The sequence below is a fragment of the Elephas maximus genome, chromosome 9 (genome assembly GCF_024166365.1).
Source record: "Elephas maximus indicus isolate mEleMax1 chromosome 9, mEleMax1 primary haplotype, whole genome shotgun sequence".
NCBI classification, from domain to species: Eukaryota; Metazoa; Chordata; class Mammalia; order Proboscidea; family Elephantidae; genus Elephas; species Elephas maximus.
In genome coordinates this window covers 100390284-100415147 of record NC_064827.1, presented here as the reverse complement: position 1 = coordinate 100415147, position 24864 = coordinate 100390284, and the positions used below count along the sequence as shown (strand labels likewise).

General features: G+C 43.8%; 1 protein-coding gene across 4 annotated transcripts in view; it reads left to right on the top strand.

The window, feature by feature from the left end:
* LOC126083303 (uncharacterized) overlaps positions 1-24864 on the top strand; it is a 128289-nt gene that overhangs the window by 16482 nt on the left and 86943 nt on the right. For all 4 annotated transcript variants that reach the window (XM_049896884.1, XM_049896886.1, XM_049896885.1 and 1 more), the window contains 3 exons: positions 9457-9539; positions 15425-15483; positions 17194-17344. In XM_049896884.1, the coding sequence (XP_049752841.1) occupies positions 9457-9539; positions 15425-15483; positions 17194-17344 (293 nt within the window). The remainder of the gene's footprint in view (positions 1-9456; positions 9540-15424; positions 15484-17193; positions 17345-24864) is intronic.

Below are 24864 nucleotides of genomic sequence, written 5' to 3'. Positions count from 1 at the left end.
TAATAGTGGAATCAGGAAAAGCCTTATTCAGCAGATTTGAGGGGGCTTTGAAGGATGAATAGGAGTTCAACAGGAGAGAAAGGGAATTCTAGTTGGTGGAAATAGCATGAGCACAGTCAAAGAGGTAGGATGTATGGCTCTTGTTAAAAAAGAGTCAGTTGTCCAATGTTATTGGATATCTTAGTCAGGATTCTTTTGGCTACAAGTGATAGAAACACAGCTCAAATTGGCAGGCAACAGAGAAGTATTGGTTTGCTTACTTGAAAATTTGTCCAGGTTTCACCCAGTACCTGAACACAATGACATCTCCCCTATTTCTTTCCTTGCTTTTAAGATGGCAAGAAACTTCATCCATTTTTCACCTTCTATTTGGCCCCGAGGAAACCTTCTGTAGATGTTTCTCCTAAAGCAAACTACTCCAAACAGTCCCTCAGCTTTGTTGTTTGTTTGTTCTGGGATCCTTAACCAGCGAAGGGATATAGAAATTAAAGTTAAAACACTTGGTTATGAGTTATAGCCCTGCCACTTGTCAGCTGAGTGGCTTTGGTTAAATGACCAAGTTACAAAGTTAGCCAAATTTCCTCACCTGTAAAATGGGTATAATAGCTATTTGGCCTACCTACTTTGAAAGATTATAGAAAAAAAAAAAGATTATAGTGAAGATTAAATGAATAAAGTATATGGAAAGTTATTATGTTCTATACACATGTAAGATATAATTAGTAAAACCAATAATAATGTGGCTATTTAGCACATCCCAACTTACCCTAGAACCATCTGACCTTTTTGGTGATATGTTTATAGCCCTTTTGTGAACAGTTCCATGTCATCATTGTCATCATCGTCATCAAGTCAGTGAATGCTTCCTTAGTGCTTACTCTGTGTGTGTCAAGCACATGATCTGCAGTGTCTCATTTATTCCTACCAGCAGTCCATTTTACAGAAGAGGTCACTGAGCTCAGAGAGGTGAGGACCTTCTCCAAGGTCATGGTGGGAGAACCAATGTCCAGACTCAGAATCTCATGCTTTGAACCTCTCCTCAAGTACCTTTCTAAGACTTCAGGTACCACATTTCTTAACCAGTTCATAAAAAAAACAAAAACAGACAAAACCCCCAAAACTAGACCTGTTGCCATCAAGTTGATTCCAGCTCCTAGTGACCCTATAGGACAGAGTAGAACTGCCCCATAGCATTTCCAAGGCTGTAATCTTTTCAGGAGCATATCACCAGGTCTTTCTCCTGCTAAGTGGCTGGTGGGTTTGAACCCTTGACCTTTTAATTAGCAGCCAAGCGCTTACCCACTGCGCCACCAGGGCTCCTAACCAGTTCATGCCCATGTCTATATCACAACAGCTTTAAACAGTTTCATATCCTGCAAAGATCTGTTCAGACTTCGGTTACCTTGAAAGTCATCCCTAGAATGTGACTGTGAACTTTTGGTAGAATGTATTTCACTGTGACAACACCTGTGTGTTGTATGATGCTGGTGTAGCCCTGTCTTAAATTACAGCCACTGTACACTATTAAATTAAATGCTTGGGTTTTTTTTTTTTTTGAGCTTTATGACATGGAACCCATTTTCCTTGTTTCATCCTATGACTTTGGAAGTATAAGTGGTTTAACTCTCTGAAACCAAACTTATCAAAAGCACTTTTCCCCCGGGAACTTTTGATTCTTGCCCAGAGATGAGTTTGGAAATAGAAATCTGTTGTCCTCCTAGTTTTCTACGAGCTACAATCAGCAGATGTTTGGACTTGAACCTTAAGCTGTATGCCCAGACCTGGTCTCTGGACTCCAGACACATATATACACCTTCTTAGTTGACACATCCATTTGAATGTTCCACAAGAACTCCCAACTTGGCAGGTCCAAGACTGTGTCCATCAATAACCCTGCCCCCACCCCAAAAACCCCTGCTCCTCTTTCATGTACTCCATCTAGTGGCTGGTAGCACCACTGCACACCCACCTGCCCACACCAGAAACCTGACAGTCATCCATGGCTCCTTCTTCTTCCTCACCTTCCATATTTGGTCCATTTTCAAATCTTGTCCGTTTTTACCGCTTAAATGTTTTTGTGACTCCAGCTAGTCCTCTTCATCCTAACCCCCACTACCATCACCTCTCCCCTGGAGGACTTCAGTAGTCTCCTACCTTGCCTTCCTTTAATTTAACCACTTTGACTCTCTTCCTGATCTGTTCTCCACACTGACATTAAAGTGATCTTTCAAACACCTTAGAATGTCACTCTGCAGTGGGTTGCCATAGCCCTTAGAATAATGATTAACCACATCAGCTTGGAAACCCTGGTGGCATAGTGGTTAAGAGCTACGGCTGCTAATCAACAGGTCAGCAGTTCAAATCCACCAGGCGCTCCTTGGAAACCCTATAGGGCAGTTCTACTCTGTCCTTTGGGTTGCTATGAGTTGGGATTAACTCGAGGGCAATGAGTTTGGTTTGGCTTTTTTTTTTGGTAGGTCTCAGCCAGGTTCCCCTCCTGACTCTCGCCCTCTTCATGCCAGCCACAGAGGCCTTCTTCAGCTCCTCTAGCGCAGGGCTTTTCCCTCACCTCACCCCCAGCCTTCCCACTTGCTGTTCCCTCTACGTGGAGTGCCTCCCCACCCCAAGACCCTCACTCACTTAAGTGATACTGACTCTTCAGATCTGAGCTTAAACACCCCAGTGGAGGTGCCACCCCACCACCCTCAGACTGTTTGCTCCCAGGGTGTTTGTTTTTCGAGGACTTACCTAAAATGTAATGAAATAGAGTGTAAGAAGGGTCCACAAGGGCAGAATCAAGTCTGTCCAGCTCACCAGGAGCTAGTACTGTGCCTATCACTTAATAAGTGCTCAATGCCTATTTACTGAATAAATGAATAAATGCAGGGATAAAGGAAAAGTTTGTTGGACGCTATCCTCGTATTCAATCACTGGTATCTGACATCTACTATATATATGGAATATATAACATACACATATATATTCCATATCTATGTAGTAACTTCCGTGTTGCTTTAAGAGGTAAGAGTTGGGTCCTTTGAAGAGAATAATCCAGATAACCACACCTTTCTCCTTCAGGCACTGGTTTCTTTAAAAGCTTTTCAGGTAGAAATTTTCTAAAATATCTTAGGAAGCTTTCTATCCTTTAGTCACAGTTATTGTCTTGATGATTGATCTTCATTATGAACTCTTCACTATCTATAGTTGTGTGTACTCTTTCTTATCATCATCTATTATATCTCCGAATCATTGCTGTCGCCTGACTCTGACATCTAATTCTTTGCATCACTCTCCTTCCAATCTGTTTTAGACTTAGAAATTAATTAAAGATACTTGTTAAGACTCTCTGTTAAATAAGAGTTAATAAGGGCAGGGCTTCATGGTGCAGTGCTATGTTTGCCTTTTTTTCACTGATGTCCTGGGCTGACTTCTCGTTGCTTGAAATAGTCACAAGTCTGACCATCTGGGATGAGGGATGCCTCTTTTTACACTACACATTAAAGAGCTAAAGCGTCTAAAAGAGAACACAAAACACTGGATAAATTGAATTGAGGAGGACACAAACCAAGCATGAAATTGCACCAAAGAACTTTCCCATCTAAGTATAGTGGCATCTTCAGAAGGTAACTAATTCGTAGTTAGGAACAGAGAAGTAGAAAAAAAAATTCCGTTAATATTTACAGTTAGCCCAGCCGTTATATATTGGTCCACATGATGATAAATGTTTTATTCCAAAAATGTCTCTCACAGTCCTGTTTTTTAAAATTTGAAATAAGGCAAAAAAATAAAAATAAATAGTTGCGTCCTAGATACAATTGGTGTTTGGAGCTGTCTGCATTAACAAGACTCTCCAAATAGAATGCCCAAGCCCTGGCGTTCTCCACTTTTGAAGGCACAATTCAAAATTGTTTTCAGCAAAATACGACGATAAGAATGCACTTCCCCCTCTCCTAAACCTCCTGGATTGGGCTGTTGCTCAGCATTGGTTGCATCTTTTTGGTGGCCTGGTTGAGGCTGAATGAAGTGGGTCATGGGCAGGAGACCATTTTAGACCAGGCAGGGCCAGACGAAGATATTTTCCTGCCCTGGGCAGAGGGCAGCAGTGGTGCCCTTTAATATAACAGCTCCAGAAAAAAAGTTTACTTATTTGTTTACTTTATTTAAGTAACAAACTGACAAGTTGAAGAAAATAATGTTATAAAAATACACGTGGCCCCTTGTCAATGCACGCTTCCTGATAGCTTCCGCCACCCAACTGGCACAGCAGTCAGTGATGCCCTCGCTTCTGTCCAGGTTCCTTCAGGGCCCTTCACAGGACCTCGCTTGTGATGCATACCTGCTAAATTGCCTGGTGTCCTCCTGGTAAAGTGATGAACTTTTTGAGTGAGATTAAAACAGTAATGAGTTTCTTAGAGACGAGAGTATTTTCTACAGCGGGATTCCACACACCCTATTTATGCCAATGCTCCACAGTGCATAGTTTGGGAACATCTCTATAAACTTAAGGAGCCCTGGTGGTGCAGTGGTTACGTGCTCAGCTACTAACCAAAAGGTGGGTGGTTTGAACACTTCAGCTGCTCTGGGAGGAAGACAGGGCAGACTGCCGCCATGAAGATCATGGAAACACTATGGGGCAGTTTTACTCTGTCCTATAGGGTTGCTATGTGAGTTGGGATCAACTCCATGGCACACATCAACAGTATTTTATATTTAGCCTGTTTTGATAATATTTTAGTCAAATTAATTTTTTGACATATATTGAATTTGGTGCTGCATTAAGCCTAGTGCCCTAGGCGGCCACCCATATAGCCTGTCGCTTAACCTGGTTCTGAGACAACCAACACCCCTTCAACAGATTAAGCTGGTCTGACCTGCTAGGCAGGTGTTCTTCCTCCCCAGTTTCTCTGGGATTCTGCCAAACCCTACATGGGTTGACGCAGATGACCTTTCTAGAAGGAGGAGGACCATCTTTCCCTCAAAGTCTATGAGTAGCTGGACTCCCGGTTAGTCTTGCTCCAAGCTCATTCCAGACAGTGAGAGCCTTTAAGCACAAAGTGCCAACAGAGGGCAGATGCCCTTGAAGCCATGGCCCCAGCTCTGGAGAGAAGCCTACTGGAGGCTGTGTTCAGAGCACAGCTTCACCTCAGTCCTCATTGTCTGGGTAATTTACAGTAACTTCTGGGCCTTGTCTTACTTCAGGGAACAACCAACATAGGGCAGTTCAAACCCACCAGCCGCTCCTTGGGAACCCCCTGGGGCAGTTCTACTCTGTCCTATAGGGTCACTATGAGTCAGAATCTACTTGACAGCAATGAGTTTGGTTTGGGTTTATTGAGCAGGTGCTAGGGATACAGCAGTGAGAAAAATTGGCAAAAAAGTTCCTCCATTTGTGGAACTTAGAGCCCCTGGGTGGTGCAGTTAATGCACTTGGCTGCTAGCCAAGAGATTGGAGGTTTGAGTTGTATCAGAGATGCCTCAGAAGAAAGGTCTGGTGATCTAATTCTGAAAAATCGGCCAATGAAAACTCTATGGACACACGTGGGGTTGTTGCAGGACAAGGCTTTCCAGCTCGGGACCAAGTCCTGTTTAGGTGCTTGCCTCCTACTGACCAAGAATGACCAGGAGAGGCTCCGAAATTCCACATGAACAAAGGTTTATTAGTGACAGAGAAGAAACAAGAAAAAAAAAGGCTCGCGAGCCAGGGACGGAGAGGGGCTTCCGACTACGCTAGCCTCCAGTCTTTCTGAGAAATAGAGGGGTTAAGAAATTAGCTGCGTGCGCACCTGGAGTCCAAGGTGGAGTCTGTATGGACAATGTCACGTCAGCGCTGCGCAGTCTCTGTGGCCAATTGACAAGACTCAGGTCTCACCCATTCTCACTGAGCATGTCCCGGGGATTGGCTGATTCTGTTCCTCTTTGGAAAGCAGCTTGTAGGGAAGATATGTGGAACTTCACGCGTCAGAGTCCAGAATGTGGGTTGTCTTGTAACACCACCCCCTATGGTGGGGTCCTGAAAAACAACTTACAAGAGGGATATGCAGGACGCCACCCCCATAGTGGGGTCCTGAAAAACAACTTGAGAGAGCTATGTGGGGTGCTACCCTCATAGTGGGGTCCTGAAAAACAACTTGAGAGAGGGCTACGTAAGACTTTGTGCATCACGGGCTGCACGTGTGTGTTGTCTTGTGACATCACTCACCGGATAGAGTCCCAGATCAATGGGCCTGGTATTCTGGCCTTGAGGCTGTCCAGACTTCTGTCCCTGTCTCAGGGTCACCATGAGTCAAAGGCAACTGTTACCGGTCCTGGAGCTTACGTTATAGCAGAGTGAGAGAAAACAAAACAAACAAATGAGTAAAACTAAAGCATATGACGTGGCAGAAGGTGACAGGTGTTTTGGAGGAAAATAAACCAGCAAAGAGGAAGAGGAACTCTGGGGGTGGGGATTGCGATTTTAAACGTGGTGGCCAGGCATCTGATAATTGAGTGAGGAAGTGAGGAGAGGATCTGAGGAAGGACCTTCTGAACTGGGGAACCATGGCGTGCAAGTGCCCACACTGGGAGCCTCCTTGTTGGTTTTTCTGCGCATCTTTTCAGAACTTTATGTGTGTGTGTGTGTGCATGTGCGTCCTTAACAAATTCACAAGAATGCCATCATACAGAACATATTTTCCACTACTTTTTCCTTAAATGTGTCTTAGAGGTCGTTGCCAGCCAACATGCAGGAGTGGCCTATTTTTTAAGGGGCTGCTTTGTATTCCGCCTCGTGGGCATGCCCTATGCATTTTAACCAGTCCTCCGTAGAAAGTGCTTTTAGGCGGTGGCTGGTTTCATAGTCCGGCTCCAGGCCCTAGAAGCTGAGAGGCATTTTCCCTACACTGTTTCTGCTCCCCTTTCCTGTTTCCCTCCGTGGCCACGTGATTGTATCTTGGCCTTTCTCTTGCTGACACCTGTGAAAACCTCCACTTTTTCTCTCCTTCTAGCCCTTAGCTCAAAAAACAGCTGTCCACGTTGGTTCCAGTTTCCGGGTCCTCAGTACAGTGTCAGGCCCTTGCCTGTCAGCTGCTCCTTTGCTCACTGATGCCAATGTGAGAAGAAAGTCTGTAGGAGGAGTCAGAAGGGCACTGTGCTGGGCATGTCACTGACAGTGTGGGTGCCACTCACCCATGTCCTCTTGCTTCATTTCTTCCTCAGTCTGTACTTGATTCTGAACTGAACTTGCCAGGAATCTGAATGGGCCTCAATGACACTGATCATGACAGTCTCATTCTGGCCTCTAGAGGGTGACGCTTTTTCAGCATGTGATTGGCTGGGCTGGCAATCCCTGCTATAGACAGGCTGGAGCAGTGTGAGCCATTTACTAACTGCAAACACACAGATCCATCCCTTTTGTTAAAAACATTGAAGTCTCTAGAGCAGATCTCTAATGGGAAAATAAATTGCAACACCTTTTCCCAAGGTTGAGGGCTTTTTTTTGGTCTACCCAGATGTTTTCAAAATACATGGGGAAAGTGATAATTTCTGAGCCTCTGCCTATCAAATGTACAGCCCAGTTTGTTTCCTGCCCTAAAATCCTGCCAAACTCTATAAGAGCATTGCATCTTGTTTCTCCTGTGAAAGGCCTTGGAAATGAATTACAAAAGTAATTTGGGATGGAAGCCTCCTATTGCTTCATACAGTCTTTTGACTTTTGTGACATCGTACGTAACTGTTTGTATGTAGAGGTGTCTTTTGTGGTGGTCCTCTTTGCTTCTTTCATTGTCTGGATACTTAAGGGTTTAGCTGTTTTTATAGTAAAGTGTTTTCTCTATGGAGAAGGCATCAAAGGTGTATATTTTGTCTCTCTTCCCCAATCAATTTTTAACATTTTATATTGTGTGGGAACAGAAAGCTGCCCTATCTGCCTTTTCTCGTCCTCTTGGCTTTGTTTTCTCCATCCCTGCTTGTTTAGGAGCCTGCAGTGCCCGGAGCCCTGGTCACTGAAATGTGCTCCGTGGAGTGCTTTGCTGAGGCCAGAGCATAGCCTTGTTTTCCAGGCCCGTGCGGTGGCACTCACATTGCCTGCGGAGCACAGTGGAGGTTCAGTGATAGGATTCTTACCTTCCTTGCTACAGACTCACTTTGAGTCCCACCCAGTGCATCTCATGAGCAGCCACTACCCGTGTGTCGGTGGAGGCTCGTATGTTGCTATGATGCTGAACAGGTTTTAGCAGAGCCTCCAGACTAAGATGGACTAGGAAGAAAGGCCTGGCAATCTACTTCTGAAAATCAGCCAATGAAACTCCTTTGGATCTCAGTGGTCCCATCCTATTGTACATGGGGTCTCCATGGTGAGACTGACTGGATGGCAGCTGATAACGTCAGCTGAAATGTTATTGGGATGAGGTGAATGGACTTTGTTAAAGTGCTAGGAGAAAACCTGAGGTCTTTCCTAATCCTAGTAATTGGCTTTCTTATCAAAAACCTTCCCTGCTTATCTCCACGTGGTGCTGCGTGAATCGGTCCAGTGGGTTAATGAAAATGGTGGAAATGAGGGGCATTGCATTATACATAGGGAAAGAGGTTCCTGTATGCAGAAGGAAAGGGACAGAACTGTTGATGCACGTTTTTTAGACACTGGAGAGGAAGACATGATGACTGTTGAGTTGCCTTTACCTGATCTGTATGTTAAGGAGTCCTAGTTGCCCAGTGGTTAGAGCTAACTGAAACCACCAGTGGCTCTGCAGGAGAAAGATGTGGCAGCCTGCTTGCGTAGAGATTTACAGCCTCGGAAACCCTGCAGGATTGCTATGAGTCAGAATTGACTTGACGGTAGTGGGTTTGGGAAATCTGTGTATTAGATTGTCTCTTACCTTTGAGCATAGTGCTACATAGTCATAGCATTCGGGAGGCTCTTTATTGCCAAACTGCATGTCTTTGGGTATTTAAACAAAGGAAACCTTATATGGGAGTCCTGATATTATTTAAAAACAAACAAACAAAAAAAACATTGCCGTCAAGTCAATTCCGACTCATAGCGAACCTATGGGACAGGGTAGAACTGCCCCATAGAGTTTCCAAGGAGCGCCTGGCAGATTTGAACTGCTGACCCTTTGGTTAGCAGCCGTAGCACTTAGCCACTACGCCACCAGGGTTTCCCTTGATATTATAGATATATATTAAAGGGGTGTGAACTGTGATCACTTAACTATGTAAACAAAATGGTGCAAAAAGGCAACAAAAAGTTCCTTTGTTCTGGGGGCAGCTCTCAGACCAGCGTGTAAAAGCTGTCATTTGCTCAACCAGGGGAGAGAATGTGAAGAGGGAGAGGAGATTTTGTGAGCCGGGTGGGATTGTGATGACAAGGTTCAGGAGATGTCCAGTTGAACTTCCAACAGTATATTCTTTATGATCTGCAAGTGCAAAGCAGTGCTGCCATCAAGCAATTAATCGATTCTCTGTGCTTTATTGCCATAGATCTCAGAGCGCTGCAAGAACAAGCTCGGCTGAAGCAGAGGAGAGAGCTCCCACTGAGGTTTATCCCAGTGCGTACGCCATTGGTAGGTGGCCAGGTCGTTAATAAGCAAAGTGGTCAAATCCGTCAACCTGATGATATGAAGAGAGACTGGTTACACATGCCAGACCCAATTAAAATTAAAACACCAAGAGAGAACTGATAAGAAGGAATGAAGAAAGGGAACCTGGATCTGTGATTCTCAAACTGCTAGCATGTTAGGAACATTTTCAGATGAGCACTCATGAAATCTGTGATCTCAAGAACAATTGTTAAAACTCCACTTCCAAAATTATTTATGGAATCATTATTGAATGCCACCGGCATCGCCTTTCATAATATGCAGCAATTCCCTTCCTCTTGGGGCCCATGGGTGGTGCGAACAGTTAGCACGCTCAGCTGCTAATTGAAAGGTTGATGGTTTGAGTCCATCCAGAGGCACCTCAGAAGAAAGGCCTGGCAGTCTACTGAAAAATCAGCCCTTGAAAACTCTATGGAGCACGGTTGTACTCTGACACACACAGGAGTTGCTATCTTAGTTATCTAGTGCTACTATAACAGAAATATCACAAGTGGGTGGCTTTAACAATCAGAAATTTATTTTCTCACAGTTTAGGAGATTAGAAGTGCAAATTCAGGGTGCTGGCTCTAGGGGAAGGATTTCTGTCTCTGTCAACTCTGGAAGAAGGTCCTTGCCTCTTTGAGCTTCTGTCTCTGGGTGATCTCCATGTGGCTTCGCATCTCTCTTCCCCTATCTCTACTTCTCTCATGCTTGTTTAATCTCTTGTATCTCAAGAGAGATTGACTCAAGACACAACCTATATTAATCCTGTCTTTTTTTTTTTTTTTTTTATTGACATAGAAAGACAACCCATTCCTAAATGGGATTATAACTACAAGCATAGAGGTTAGGATTTACAACGTATATTTTTGGGGACACACGTAAGTCCATAACAGTCACCATGTCAGAATAGACTTGCCAGCAACTGGTCTCTTCATCTTGCCACCACTTGAGGAGGGGGAAGCATCAGGTTCAATGCTAGAGCCACAGGTGATGGAGCCGCATGCCCATCAGAGCCTCAGCCCAGACCTGTCTTCACACTGGTCTTCCTGTGGTTCCTGTGGGCTGTGCTTATGTGATGACGGAGGAGGCGCTTCATGAAGTAAGGAAGCAACTGCTCTTACCAGTGACAGTTCTGCCCTGGTGGGAGCATGCCTTCCCAGGGTGGGACCCTCGTCCGTGGGCACAGCGCACATTGTGCCTTGGGCTCTGCCACTGGCTGTTCAGTTCTGTGCTTTCAGTGACAAGATCACAGAAGAACAGTTCATTTTTTCTGCTTAGGGAGCCATATGCTCTTCATTAAAGGGACGACTCTAGAGAGTTTTTGTCATTCTAAGGTGTTGGGTAAAGATTTAATTGATCTGACAGTGTTGACTTCCCACGTCTGCAGTTAACTTGCCTTCTGAGTTCCTGTAAAGACTGATTTGCACTTATCACAGCTGGAAGGAAACATCCAGATGTTGGAGTTTTAGGGGGGCAGTAATTAACAGCTCTTTCTTCCCTTCCCAATTATGGAACCACAGGAATCGGACAGAGAGAGGGGAAAATATCAGCTTTGTTAGCACAGCAGTGTGGCTCTGGCTATGGATCCGAAGTTGGCACCAGACTCAGGAGACAAAATAGGCTTTACTCTACCATTAGGTTTAGGTACCTTTCTGGAAAACCACAAAGCAGGAGGCCGAGCAGGCCTTATTAGGAGGCTGGCTGCTGCCCAAGCACATCTTTTTTGCCCATCCCCCACATGAGGTGTGTACAGTTGCCATGGACTAGAATCACGGTGTGTGGGATCACCTTGACACAGAGAAGCCGTAGCTCTGTTCTCCCTTCTTTTATACCTTTCTAGTCATGCAGCCTGCGGCCTACCTGTCAACCCACGGCTCCCCCAGCCCAGGTGCAGATTCACTCAGCAAAGAGTGGAAAGACATTTCCCATTTATCTTAACTCTACTGTCTCTAAAGGCACAGTTCTGAGTGAGACCAGGCCATTCCTGGGTTTGACATTAACTTTTTCCTCACCATTACTAATTTAACATGTCTCCAATTGAACTCCTGATACCCTCCATCCCAACCTGTTCCTGCACCTCCCCGTCTTGGTCAAGTCCAACTCCATCTGCCAGTCGCTTAGGCCAAGGTCCTCAGTAATCTGCAACTCCTTCTTTCTTTCATGGGCTATGTCTACTGCCACAACCATGGTCCAAGCCACCATCTTCTCTTCCTGATTGATGGCAAGAGCCTCTTAGCTGCTTTTGCCTTTGCTCATTGCCTTCCCACTGACCACAACGCCCATCAACAGGCTATTTTAAACATGCCAGCCAGAGTGAACCCTAAGAAAAAAAAAAAGAAAAAGAAAAAAGGAATATATTATTCCTCTGTTCAAAGCCATCCAGCGAGTCCCCATCTCACACAGAGTTAAAGCCAAACCCCTCACCACCTCTCTCTCGTCCTCTCCCACACCCCCTTCCTCTTTCCACGGCTCTCTCTAGTCAACTTGCCTGCTGTATTTCTAGCACTTATAGCTACTTGATGTATTACATATTTGCTGTTTTTATCTTTATCATTATGTTTTTTATCTTTATTCCCTGATAGTATGTTAGCTCCATGAGGGCAGGAACTCTGTTTTTTGTTTGTCTGCTTTTCCACAGCTGTATCCTCAGTGCCTGGAACAGTGCCTGGCAGGTATAGGAGGTAAATAAATATTTATTAATTAAGGAACAAATGAGTGAGTAATTGACCGACTGATATAGCTTAGAAGCCTGGCCACAGTGGGCTTCCTCCATCTTCACCCCTAAATTAGAGCTCCCTCCCTACCCAGTTGTTAGCTCACTAGATAACCTCAGGCCTTCCTGATGGGACAAGACAGCGGTCACTGCCCCTGCTTTTCTGTCAGGCACACTGGAAAGAGAGGGCTCTAAGGGGTTGAGCAGACTTAGTTCTCTTTCAAAATTAACTAAAAAAGACTTTCCATCAAGTCGATTCTGACTCCTGGTGCCCTCATGTGTGTCAGAAGAGGACTATACTGCACAGGGTTTTCAATGGCTGTTTTTCAGGTGTAGATGGCCAAGCCTTTCTTCTGAGTTACCTCTGGATGGACTTGAATTGCCAACTTTTTGGTTAACAGCTGAGTGCACCAACCATCTACACCACCCAGGGACTCCATTACAAAATTACCAAACAGAATAATTCACACTCTCTCAAGGGATGAGTGATGGGTGGGAGAGAAGGCAGAGAATTAAAAGAACTTAAGTCCCACCGTTTAGAAGCATGGAGCCACAAGGATAGAGGTTCCCCTGACACATGACCACCTCAATTTAGTGAGAAGATGCTGGCAGACCAAGTGCCTGCTCTGTAGTGGGCCTCTAGAGAAGGCCAAGTCTGTCGTAGACAGTTGCAGTGTCACCTCCAAGTGGGAGAAGTCATAGGAAACACCCAGTGCCCAGATGTAGGTTTCTAGTACTATTCTTTGGTAAAAGGAACCAAGGCTCCTTGGAAAATGGCTGATGCTAGGACTGGAGCAGGGAATATTCAAGTCTAGACAGTAAGGAGTGCTCAAGAGACCAAAGGATGGGGTGTGTTAAAGGAACACCATGTCAAAGGGAACCAACTGAAAGGGCTCCCCGTGGCCAGAACTGGAGCAATTTGAGTAATAAAATAAATAGCATAGTATTGGATTATAACCCAAAGTATGAACTAAATATCCATGAGCCTACACTGTTATAAATAAACAAGTGAATAAGTGGAGTAGAAAATCTAAATCTTCCTTAAAGAAGAATTCCAGATAACTTTTGTACTAATCATCAATTTATGTAATAAGGAAGTGTGGGCTGTACTTAGTGGCTTATTGGAGTATGGGAAAGGGGAAAAAGTAACCTTACAGCGGAGAAAACTGAGAAACACTACCTCAGCCAGGTGGTTAAGGTCAACATCATCAGTGACGATCATGTTGATAGCATATTCCCTTGATGTGATGTGATGAAAATAGCACTTTAGCTCTTTTGGGACTTCCTCAAAACCCATAACCCCAGTCTAACCACGAGAAAAACATCAGATGAAGCCAAATTGAGGACCATTCTCCAAAACACCTGACCAGTACTCCTGAAAAATCTTGAGGTCATTGAACACAAGGAAAGTCTGAAAAGATGTCAAACTGAGAGGAGACCAAGGAGACATGCTGACTGAATGTAATGTGGTGTCCTGCGTGGGTTCCTGGAAAAAGACATTAGTGGGAAAATGAGTAAAATCTGAATAAAGTGTGGAATTTAGTGAAGGGTAAACCACCAGTGTCAGTTTCTTAGTTATGACGAGTAGACCATAGTAATGGGAGATGCTAGCAACAGGGGAGACTGGGCGAGGGGCAGACAGGAGCTCTCTGTATTGTCTTTGCAGCTTTCCTATAAATCTAAAACTATTCCAAAATTACAAGCTTATTTAGAAAAGTGATGGAGACTTAGTAAGCACTTCCATTTGCAGCTCACCCAAGCCCACATAACCTAGAACTTCGTAGGTGGTTGATTCTTGGTGGGTCTCTATTGGATGTGACTGCAACAGCCTGGCCATGCCTTTTATATCACCAGACACTAGTCCAGTTGTTCCACCTGTTTATGCAAATGCTGCATTCCTCAGTCCTTCCTGTTTTGTCTTCAGCCATTTATGACCAGGATATGCCTGACAGCTGTCAGATGAAATAAGTGAATCCCTCTGATGGTTTTCCTGTATTCATCTCTGAAAATTCTTTTATTCTTTGTCTGTTAAGAAGTAATAAAAAGGTAGCTCTTAAGTGGGAGGGGCTCTTTCTGCAGGGAATTATAATTGGTGCCTGCCCCTTCATCACCCTGTAACGGGAAAATATAATCAATAAAAGATGTCCCCTGACTACTGAAAAGCCATGCTCTTTGCTGGAGCCCTTGTTAGCAAATTGCTTTTCCTAGTGACTGAAATTCAGATACTGTGGATTCCAAAAGACTGAACCAGTCAGTCTTAGAAGTACAACCAGAATGTTCCTTAGAGAGGATGGTGGGAATTTTACTTGCTTACTTTGGGCATATCATCAGGAAAGGCCATCTCCAGAAAAGGACACCATGTTTCATAAATTGGAGGGTCAATGAAAATGAGGGAAACCCTCAATGAGAGGGAGTGACACAATGGCCACAGCAGTGGACCCAAACATACCGATGATGGTAAGATGGCACAGGACTGGGCAACGCTTCGTTCTGTTGTACCTGAGGTCGCCATGAGTCGGAGCCAGCTCTGTCGCAACAGTCTTAGTTACCCAGTGCTGCTATAACAGAAATACTACAAATGGATGGCTTTAACACACAGAAATTTATTTTTTCACAGTTTAGTAGGCTGAAGGCTGAAGTGCTAGCTTAGGGGGAGGCTTTCTCTCTGTCAGCTCTTAAAGACCTTATCTCTTGTCTCTTCAGCTTCTGCTTCCTGGTTCCTTGGAAATCTCCATGTGTCTTGGCATCTATCTTACCTTATCTCTCTCTCTGCCCCTATTTTAATCTCTTTTGTATCTCAAAAGAGATTGACTCAAGATAAACCCTACACTAATCCTGCCTCATTAACATAACAAAGACAACCCATTCCCAAATGGAATTATAACCACAGGCATAGAGATTAGGATTTACAACACATATTTTTGTGGGACATAGTTCAGTCCATAACAGCAACTAACGACAACGACAATAGTAATTGGAAGTTCAAAATTTAGACTTCTCACACTTTTCCAGGATAAGTTTTTGCTTTTTTGAATTGGGTGTTGTTACTATGTCTTCCTTGGTTTGGAAGGACATGTGCTCATTGGACTAGAGGGATTCTTGGCTGTTTGATTTCCTCAGATTGAATTTATATGCTACATTTTTTATCTTCTAGGATCTGCAGACAGACTATTTCGCAAGAATGTACTTCAAGGTGTGGAGAGAGAAAATGAGGTACCCAGCCTGTGCACTGTGTGAATAATCTCCCTCCTGGTCTCAGGATTCGAGGGAAACAAGGAACAAGGGAAAAACCTTGCTTGAGTAAATAACCCTGTTACCGTCGAGTCGATTCCGACTCATAGCAACCCTATAGGACAGACTAGAACTGCCCCACAGGTTTTCCAAGGAGCTGCTGGTAGAATCAAACTGCCGACCTTTTGGTTAGCAACTGAGCTCTTAATCACTGTGCCACCAGGCCCGACCGCTGGAGTAGGAAAGTCATTTGGTAACTCGATGGGGTTGGGGAGAACATTGTTGTTCTCTTAGAGAAGGTAGAAGGTACAGACTAGGGGGACACACTGGAGTGAGAGGGAGTTTGACAGTGATAGGGAAGCAGGGGTTTAAGACATTTCATTGGAATTGGATCCTCTTTGGTAATTTTAGAAAGACTCTGGTAAATATTTGAATTGATTTTTAGATTATTTTTATGGTTGAATTGATGTTTATTGAAATGAGACACAGAGAGACAGGCTCTAGAAGAAACACAATTACATTTTTGTTACCTTAACCCACAGGATCTTGGATGGGAGGTGAGCATCTCAGATTTATCCTGGAATTGAGATAAGGGTGTACTCTATCCCGTCTGCCTTATCTATGGGATTTATAAGTTTACGGAGTGAGCAACAGTGAGATGTGCAGCAGCATCTTTGTTAGAGTTAGTCTGGAAGCCAGAGGGTGCCATGATGAAATTGGGACACAGCTTTTCAGAGAACATGTGGTTTAGGGCTAGATGCAGTCCTATCTCCACTTGGTTTCAGTGGTGCCCCAGTTCTGTGTGGTATTATGAGTGATCTCTAAAATGAGGAAGCCTGAAAAACTTCCTCATGGAAGTCTCATTTGGGAACAAAATTTTAAAAATAATGGTCTAATTTTTAAGGGGAGTCCCTGAATGGTGCAAATGGTTAATATGCTCGGCCACTAACTGAAAGTTTGGAAGTTTGAGTCTACCAAGAAATGCCTTGGAAGAAAGGCCTGGCAATCTACTTCCAAAAAATCAGCCATTGAAAACCCTGTGGAGCACTGTTCTACTCTGACACACATAGAGTTGCCATGAGTTGGCATTGACTTGAAGGCAACTAGTTTCATGTTTTAAAACATTTTTATATTTACAGGAAAAACCGAGCAGATAGTAAAGAGAATTTCCATGCATCCCACACCCAATGTCTCAATAAACTGGAGTCATCCACAGGAGGGCAAGAAGGCTGGTGACAGACACTTTACCCAGTTCAAGGCTTCTTTCCAGTCCTCGCAGCTGAGGCCATGTCTCCTGTCGTGGGCTGGGCCATGGCTGTGGGACTGCAGTCTAACAGAGACCCATGGAATCTCCTACCAGCCACGAGTGATATTTGTGAACAGCACCTCACCAGAGATTGGAGTAGAAGACCTTGAAATGCCCCAGGGTCATGAATTCAGAGAGGCTTAGAAATCTTCAGTTGAGCATTCTCTGTTGATTTTTTTCAGTTTTGTTTCCAAACTTTGGGATGTGGGCTCTGTGTTGTGGGTGAGGTGGGCCAAGGTACATAGTGGAGAAATGAGATAACTGGTCTCCTCACAGTATATGTGCTTTGTGCAAATGCTGTGCATTTCATATTTGTTTTTAAAATGTGTGACTTTTCCTCTCTTCACTAGTCTTTTAGTTACGTGTTGTCCTTTGTTCCATTCTAGGAGCACAAAAGAGACGATGATTTCTCAAGGTGGCTACTGCTGCCTGAGGAAATATGGATTTGCATTTTTTCTCTTCTGTCGCACAAGGAACTTGCTCGGGTTGCACAAGTCTGTCACCACTTCCACTGGCTTGCAAGTGATGAAAGCCTCTGTAAGCAGACAAAAGACTAATTGAAATGAATAGGCTATAATCAGGAAGAAGGTGTCCCTATGGCTTTGTCAAGTTTGCTTTCTAATTTTCCCCTTGTCTAAGGAGGTACTGGCCATTATTGTATACGGTAGAAGTCCCTGGGTGGTGCAAATGGTTAAATGCTCTGCTACTAACTGAAAGTTTGGAGGTTTGGATCCACCCCAGGGGTGCGTCGGAAGAAAGCCTTGGTGATTTATTTCTGGAAGATCACAGCCATTGAAAACCCTATGGATCACAGTTCTAGGCTGATGCACATGGAGTTGTCATGAGTTGGAATTGACTGCACACTGACAAGTTTGGTTTTTTATTATGTAGATTGATCTAGTACTAATATTTACTCATTTGTTCCCATCCATCCAACATATAAATTAGATGCTATGAGAAAAAAAAAAGAATGAGACATTGGGTCTACCCTGAAAGTATTTTTACGTTAATAGGGAGACAGATCTAGAGTCAACTTATACAGACACAATTAATAATGATGATATTAGTAATTCTGACTCTTATAATAATTTATTGAGGATTTACTATGCACCAGGCATTGCACTAAGTGTTTTCATTTATTTCCCACACCAATAATATAAGTTAAAACTTTCTCCATCTCCATTTTAGAGATGGTGGGAGTCAGTTTTGGCCTATTGTTGAATATAGCCAGTCTTATGCCTTACTATTTTTAAACAGATGAAAAGAGAAGTATTGGGTAACTCTGGAGGGAGGCACAATTAACTCCAACTGGGAGTAATCCATTTGTGCTAAGTAACCCATTTTGAAGAAAGAATAGTGTTTTGAGTGGTGGAGAAAAGGAAAGTAGAGGGAAGAAGGGCATTCTAAAGAGGCTAACCAGCAATAAGGAAAGCAAAGAGGCGTAGTTTCAGTTAAGGATTATGCTTGGCTACTGATTACAGAGACTTAAAATAACAGTGGCCAAAACTGGAAAGAGATTTATTTTTGTCTCACATGATAAAAAATCCAGAACTAATTTGCACAGGACTGGCTTGACAATGTCATCAAGAAGGCATGTTTCTTCTCTATTTTGGTTCTTCCATCCTTAATTCATGGCTTCAAGGTCACTTCATGGCCACAGCATGGCTGCTGGAGCTCCAACCATCATGTCATGGTTTCAGAAAGAAGAAAAACAACATAGGGAAAGGGAAAAGGCAAACAATCATCTGAGTAAGCCCTCTTTCAAGGTTTTTTTTTTTTTTTCCCTTAAAACCCCATCCAGTGACTTTTATATCTCATTGGCCACCCCTGTCTATAAGGTAGGCTAGGAAATGCAGGATTTTTTTTAAATGTGGGTGTATTGTTTCCACCAACATTATGCAGATTCTGTTAGGAGGAAAAGGCACACAGACATTGAGGTGGTAATTAGCAGTTCTTGGTCCAGGTGTGAAAATGTGCTTGGGGAAGAGTGAGCAGGCTGTGTGTGAAAAGTCTTGGTGAGAAGTGCTGTGGAGAAGGAGGCTGGGGTCAAACCTGGAGGGAGGGCCGTAAATACCATACCAAGAAGCTTATATTTTATCTTTTCGATAGTTGGCAACATTTGAAGGGTTTTGAACAGGGGAGTGGTGGTTTCAGGAAAATCCACCTGGAAGCAACGAGAAGCATATAGCTGCTGTTGAGTCAATACCTGACTCATGGCAATCCCATGCACAATGGAAGGAAAGGGTGCCCAGTCCTGTGCCATCCCTGTTATGGGTTGTGGATTGGACCGCTGTGATCCGTATGGTTTTCATTGGCCGATTTTCAAAAGTAGAATGCCAGGCCTTTCTTCCTAGTCTGTCTTATGCTGGAAGCTCCACTGAAACCTGTTCAGCGTCATAGCAACAAGCAAGCCTCCGCTGACAGATGAGTGAATGTATATGAGGTGCATAAGCCGGAAACCAAACCCAGGTCTCCCGCGTGGAAGGCGAGAATTCTACCACTAAACCGCCACTGCCTTGGAGCATATGTTGTTGCGGTTCTTGTTGTTAGGTGCCATCAAGTTGGTTCCGAAACACTGCCCAGACCTGTGCCATCTTCACAATCATGGCTATGTTTGAGCCCATTTTTGCAGCCACCGTGTCAATCTATCTCTTTGAGGGTCTTCCTTTTTTTTCTTTCACTGACCTTCTACTTTACCAAGCATGATATCCTTCTCCAGGGACTGGTACCTCCTGATAACATGTTCAAAGTACGTGAGATGAAGTCTCTCCATCCTCACTTCTAAGGAGCATTCTCTCTGTACCACTTCTAAGGCAGATTTGTCCATTCTTCTGGCAGTCCATGGTATATTCAATATTTGTCACCAACACCGTAAGTCAAAAGCATCAATTCTTCTTCAAGCTTCTTCATTCATTGTCCAGCTTTCGCATGCGTATGAGGTGATTGAAAATACCATGGCTCGGGTCAGGTGCATCTTAGCCTTCAAGGTGACATTTTTGCTTTTTAGCACTTTAAAGAGGTCTTTTGCAGCAGATTTGTCCAATGCAATATATCCTTGGATTTCTTGACTGCTGCTTCCATGGGCGTTGATTGTGGATCCAAGTAAAATGAAATCCTTGACAACTTCAATCTTTTCTCCATCTATCATGATGTTGCTTATTGGTCCAGTTGTGAGGATTTTATTTTCATTACGTTGAGTTGTAATCCTTAGTGAAGGCTGTGGTCTTTACTCTTATCAGTAAGTGCTTCAAGTCCTGTTCACTTTCAGCAAGCAAGGTTGTGTCTTCTGCATATCGAAGGTTGTTAATGAGACTTCCTCCAATTCTGATGCTGCATTTTTCTTCACATAGTCCAGCTTCTTGGATTATTTGCTCAGCATACAGATTGAATAAGTATGGTGAAAGATACAACCCTGACGCACACCTTTCCTGACTTTGAACCACACTGTATCGCCTTGTTCTGTTTGAATGACTGCCTCTTAGTCTAGGTACAGGTTCTGCGTGAGCACAATTAGGAAGCATATGATAGATAGATAAGATCCTGTTGGTAGAGGGAGTACTTGGAGTCTGGAGCATACTTCGGGCAGCAGATGAGGACAGCAGAGTGCAGACAGTGGGTGTGGAGAGGATGGGAGGCATGCTGAGACTCTGCAGCCAGAATCAACAGGTCTGGGTAGCTGTTTGGAGGTGGAAGTGGGGTGGCCACGACGACTCTGAGGTTCATTATCAGGGACATACTGGCTTCCCTAACTGTCTTGTCACGGCCTCTCTCCCCTGTTAGAGAAACCGTGCCTAATAATGTATCGAGTACTAGTCCCAGAAGTCTACTCTGATATTTCAAAGGCAGGGAACAGTTTCTGGCAAGAGGCCTGGTAATTATAGTGAAGAAGGAGGTTCCTAATTTAGGCCACTTTGCTTTTTGGATCATTATCTTACTTTTGAGAGCTCATTGTAAGCTTCTTTCTTAGGCAGTAGGAAAATCATAGGCTTCCACAGGGGTCTGCAAACTATGGCTCATGGGCCAACTTTGCCAGCTGCCTGATTTTTTAAATAAAACTGTATCAGAACACAGCCATACCCATTCATTTGTGTGTTGTCTATGGCTGCTTTCCCACCATGACAACAGAGTTGAGTAGTTGCAACTGCAAAGTCTAAAGTATTTGTTCTCTAGTCCTTTATAGAAAAAGTTCGCAGACCCTGGCGTAAAACTTAAGACTCTACCTGATTCCTCTTCTTTCAGGGGTTTTTCTAAGAAGGAAAATACTGTGGCTTCTTTTGCTACTGGCCCTGAGATTAAGGTGCTTAATTAGTAGTTCTTATAATGTTTGGAGGAAACCCTGGTGGCGTAGTGGTTAAGTGCTACAGCTGCGAACCCAAGGGATGGCAGTTCAAATCCACCAGGCTCTCCTTGGAAACTCTACAGGGCAGTTCTACTCTGTCCTATAGGGTCGCTATGAGTTGGAATCGACTCGACGGCACTGGGTTTTTGGTTTTGGGTATAATGTTTGGAAACCCTGGTGGCATAGCAGTTAAGAGCTACAGCTGCTAACCAGAAGGTCAGCAGTTCAAATCCGGCAGGCACTCCTTGGAAACTCTATGGGGCAGCTCTGCTCTGTCCTTTAGGGTTGCTATGAGTCAGAATCGACTCGATGGCAATGGGTTTGGTTTTGGTTTATAATGTTTAAAGGAGGTCAGTGGTGGCTCACTGGTACAATTCTCGCCTTTCATGCGAGAGACCCAGGCTCAATTCCTGGCTAGTGCACCTCATGAGTAGCTACCGCCTGTCTGTCAGCGGAGGCTTGCGTGTTGCTATGATACTGAACAGGTTTCAGCGGCGCTTCCAGGCTAAGATAGACTAGGAAGAGAAGTCAATGAAATCCCAGTGGATCACAATGGCTCCGTTCATAACCATCATGAGGATGGTGCAGGCAGTGTTTTATTCCAGGGTCGCTATGAGTCGGGGGCTGGCTCAGTGGCAGCTAATGAGAACAACATAATGTGTGAGCTTTCTTTAAAAAGCCAAGTTTTAACAATAACAACTTCAAATAAAACAAGAAAATATAATAAAATGTTGATTCAGTGCTTATACACCCAAATGATTATCCAGATTATGTGGCCATAGAAGCATATGGTAAATTAGTTGAGAACCCTGATAGGGCTTTTTTTTTTTTTTAATGTTTCACATTTCATAGTATTTTGTTTCTTATTACCATCTCAAGTGTAAATATTAAGTCCTCAAATTTAAATTGTTCTCCAGTGAAGTAAATGATAAAAGCAAAGCGCTTCATTATTTGTGGCTAATTTTAATTAAAGGTCAGTTTATGATTTTTATTTTTTTTTATGATTCAGGACGTCATTGTGCATTTCAACACTGGGACAAATATTTGCATGGAATGGAAACAGAGAAGAAGTCTTTCAGGAGACTTTCATTATGCAAATGTTGCTGAGTCAGCCCCTCTAACTGCCACTGTAGCTTCACATTTACTAAACTACCTGTTGCCTTTTAGTTGCTTCCGGTTCAGAGAGTCTATAGGACAGAGTGGAACTGCCCCATAGGGTTTCCAAGGAGTGGCTGTTGGGTTTAAACTGACAACTTTTTGGTTAGCAGTCGAGCTCTTAAGCTACTGTGCTACCATGGCTCCTTACTAAACCAAAAAAAAAAAAAAAAAAGAGGAGAGAAATTTAGGAATGAATCAGACACCTCTGAGCTTACAGGTGCATGTGGCTGTACACGGTCAACCCAGAATTCCATCTGGCCTGCGGCCACCAGTTTATATTGAGAAACAGCCCTGTGAGACTCACCGTATTTTCCATAATCTTGCTGTACCTGTAGCCCTCAACAGACTGGAATTTTGAGTTGGCTCCATCAGAGTCCAGTTGAGGGAAAGGGTTGTGGAAATAAATGAAGACCACCCAAATGAGAACAAGCAAAGGAGTCCTTGGGTGCTGCAAACAGTTAATGCCCTTAGCTGCTAACCGAATGGTTGGTGTTCAAGTTCACCCAGAGGCACTTAGGAAGAAAGGACTGGTGATCTACTTGGAAAAATCAGACATTGAAAACCTTATGGAAACAAGGGTAGACTTCAGGCATGCCCTGAATGGAGATTATTGGCATGGGGGAACCTGGAGGCAGGCTAACTAGGAGCAGGGCATCCTGTGTGATTGGTTAGGGAAATGTACAAGACTTTCTTTGGTTGGTAGTAAGTTGGAAAAGGGGGTAAAAATTAGGGAAGCTGTCAGTTCCTGATCAAGTCCTGGCTGTTTTGGGAGGGTCAGAGTTCTATTTTTATATGGGGTCTGGCCATTGTCCCTTTGTTCATTCAGCCTCTTAGGGTATTTATGGACGGGTGGCTGAAGGCTTTCCAGTTCACCTGTTCTTCTTGGCACCCTGAAACCTGTCCCTGTTTAAGCTTAGACCTTTGAGAGTTACCTGTCTCCAGGCCTTGTGAAGTCCTGCAGTGGAATTTAGTCTGGCCTGTAGCCATCAGCTTATATTGAGAAACAGCCCTGTGAGGCTCATTGTGTTTTCCATAATCTTGTTGAGAACGTAGGACTCTACATAGTGTCTCCCTAAGGGGACCCACGGAGAGGTCTCAGTGCCAGAAATAGTTGTGACTCTTTTCTTTTATCTCGTGGCACTGAATTTGTAATGGACCATGCGTCTTTAGAAAGTTTGGGGGTATTCATTTTGTTGACCAAGCACAATGCTGACTTCCTTAAGCTTTGCTATCCTTGTTTTCTCTTTGCATTAGTTTTTGTTCCTATTTAAGTTACCATATTTATTTATTTTTTAATTTTTATTGTGCTTTAAGTGAAAGTTTACAAATCAAGTTGGACTCTAATACAAAAATTTATAAACACCTTGCTATGTACTCCTAAATGCTCTCGCCCTAATGAGACAGCACACTACTTCCCTGCACTCTCTCTTTTTGTGTCCATTCGGTCAGCTTCTGACCCCTTCTACCCTCTCATCTCCCTTCTGATGGGAGATGCCAACATGGTCTCATGTGTCTATATTTACATTTATCTCATTGTCTGTAAGCCTCTATGAACTGCTCGAGCTTGTGTGAGGGTTAAGGCTTTGTAGAGAGCTGAGATTCTTAAGCTTGAGCTAAGCATGCATCAGAGTCACCTGGAAGGTTTGTTACACTACAGATCACATCCCCCATCTCCCCTGACCCCCCAACCCCTCCAGTCTCGGGCAGAGCCTGAGACTTTGTGTTTCTAACACATTCCCAGGAGATGCTGATGCTGCTGGCCCAGGGACTATACTTTGAGTACCACTATCAAAAAGAAACAAAATAAAACTGATTATTTATAATAGCAGCCCACATATCAAGCAACCAGTAGTGTGTTTTGTTTGTTTTAATTCTTAATTATGCAACTGGTACTGAACAAGGTGTGGGGTGAGGTGGTTCTTGCCTTAAGGGAGTGTTCTGACTGGCTGCAGAGGTGAGAAACACGAGTAACTCAGAGAAAAGAATGAAATCTCCAAAACCACAGCTCAGGGATGAGGAAGATCAATGTGAGATTGGGTCTTTAGGAAGGGACTCAGGGAGAAAATAGGGTTGAGCTGGTCTTGGAAGGGTTAAATGGTGGATTAAAAAACAGTGAGAAGAGGCCTTCTGATTAGAGGATCAGCTTGGGCAAAGGTTTGGCATTGGAGAAAGGCCGTTAAAAAACCACGCAGATGTTTAACTCCGTAGAGCTGTGTGCCCTGCGTATGCCCAGGGGAGGGGGTCCCCGCACTGCGGGATCAGCTTTGGTTTCATCTTCTACCCTATTTTCCATTTTATCAGATTCCTTGTTGTTGCCTGACAACATCCTGCATTTTTCAGTGTGGTTCTCTCATTCCTTTTGTCTTAATTTCTTAGTGCTGCTATAATAAAAATACCACAAGCATGTGGCTTTAGCAAACAGAAAATTATTTTCTCGTGGTTTAGGAGGTTGGAAGGGCACTGGCTCTAGGGAGATGCTTTCTCTGTCGGCTCTTGGGGAAGGTCTGTGTCTCTTTTCAGCTTCTCTTCCTGGGATCCTTGGCCACCTTCCTGTGGTGTG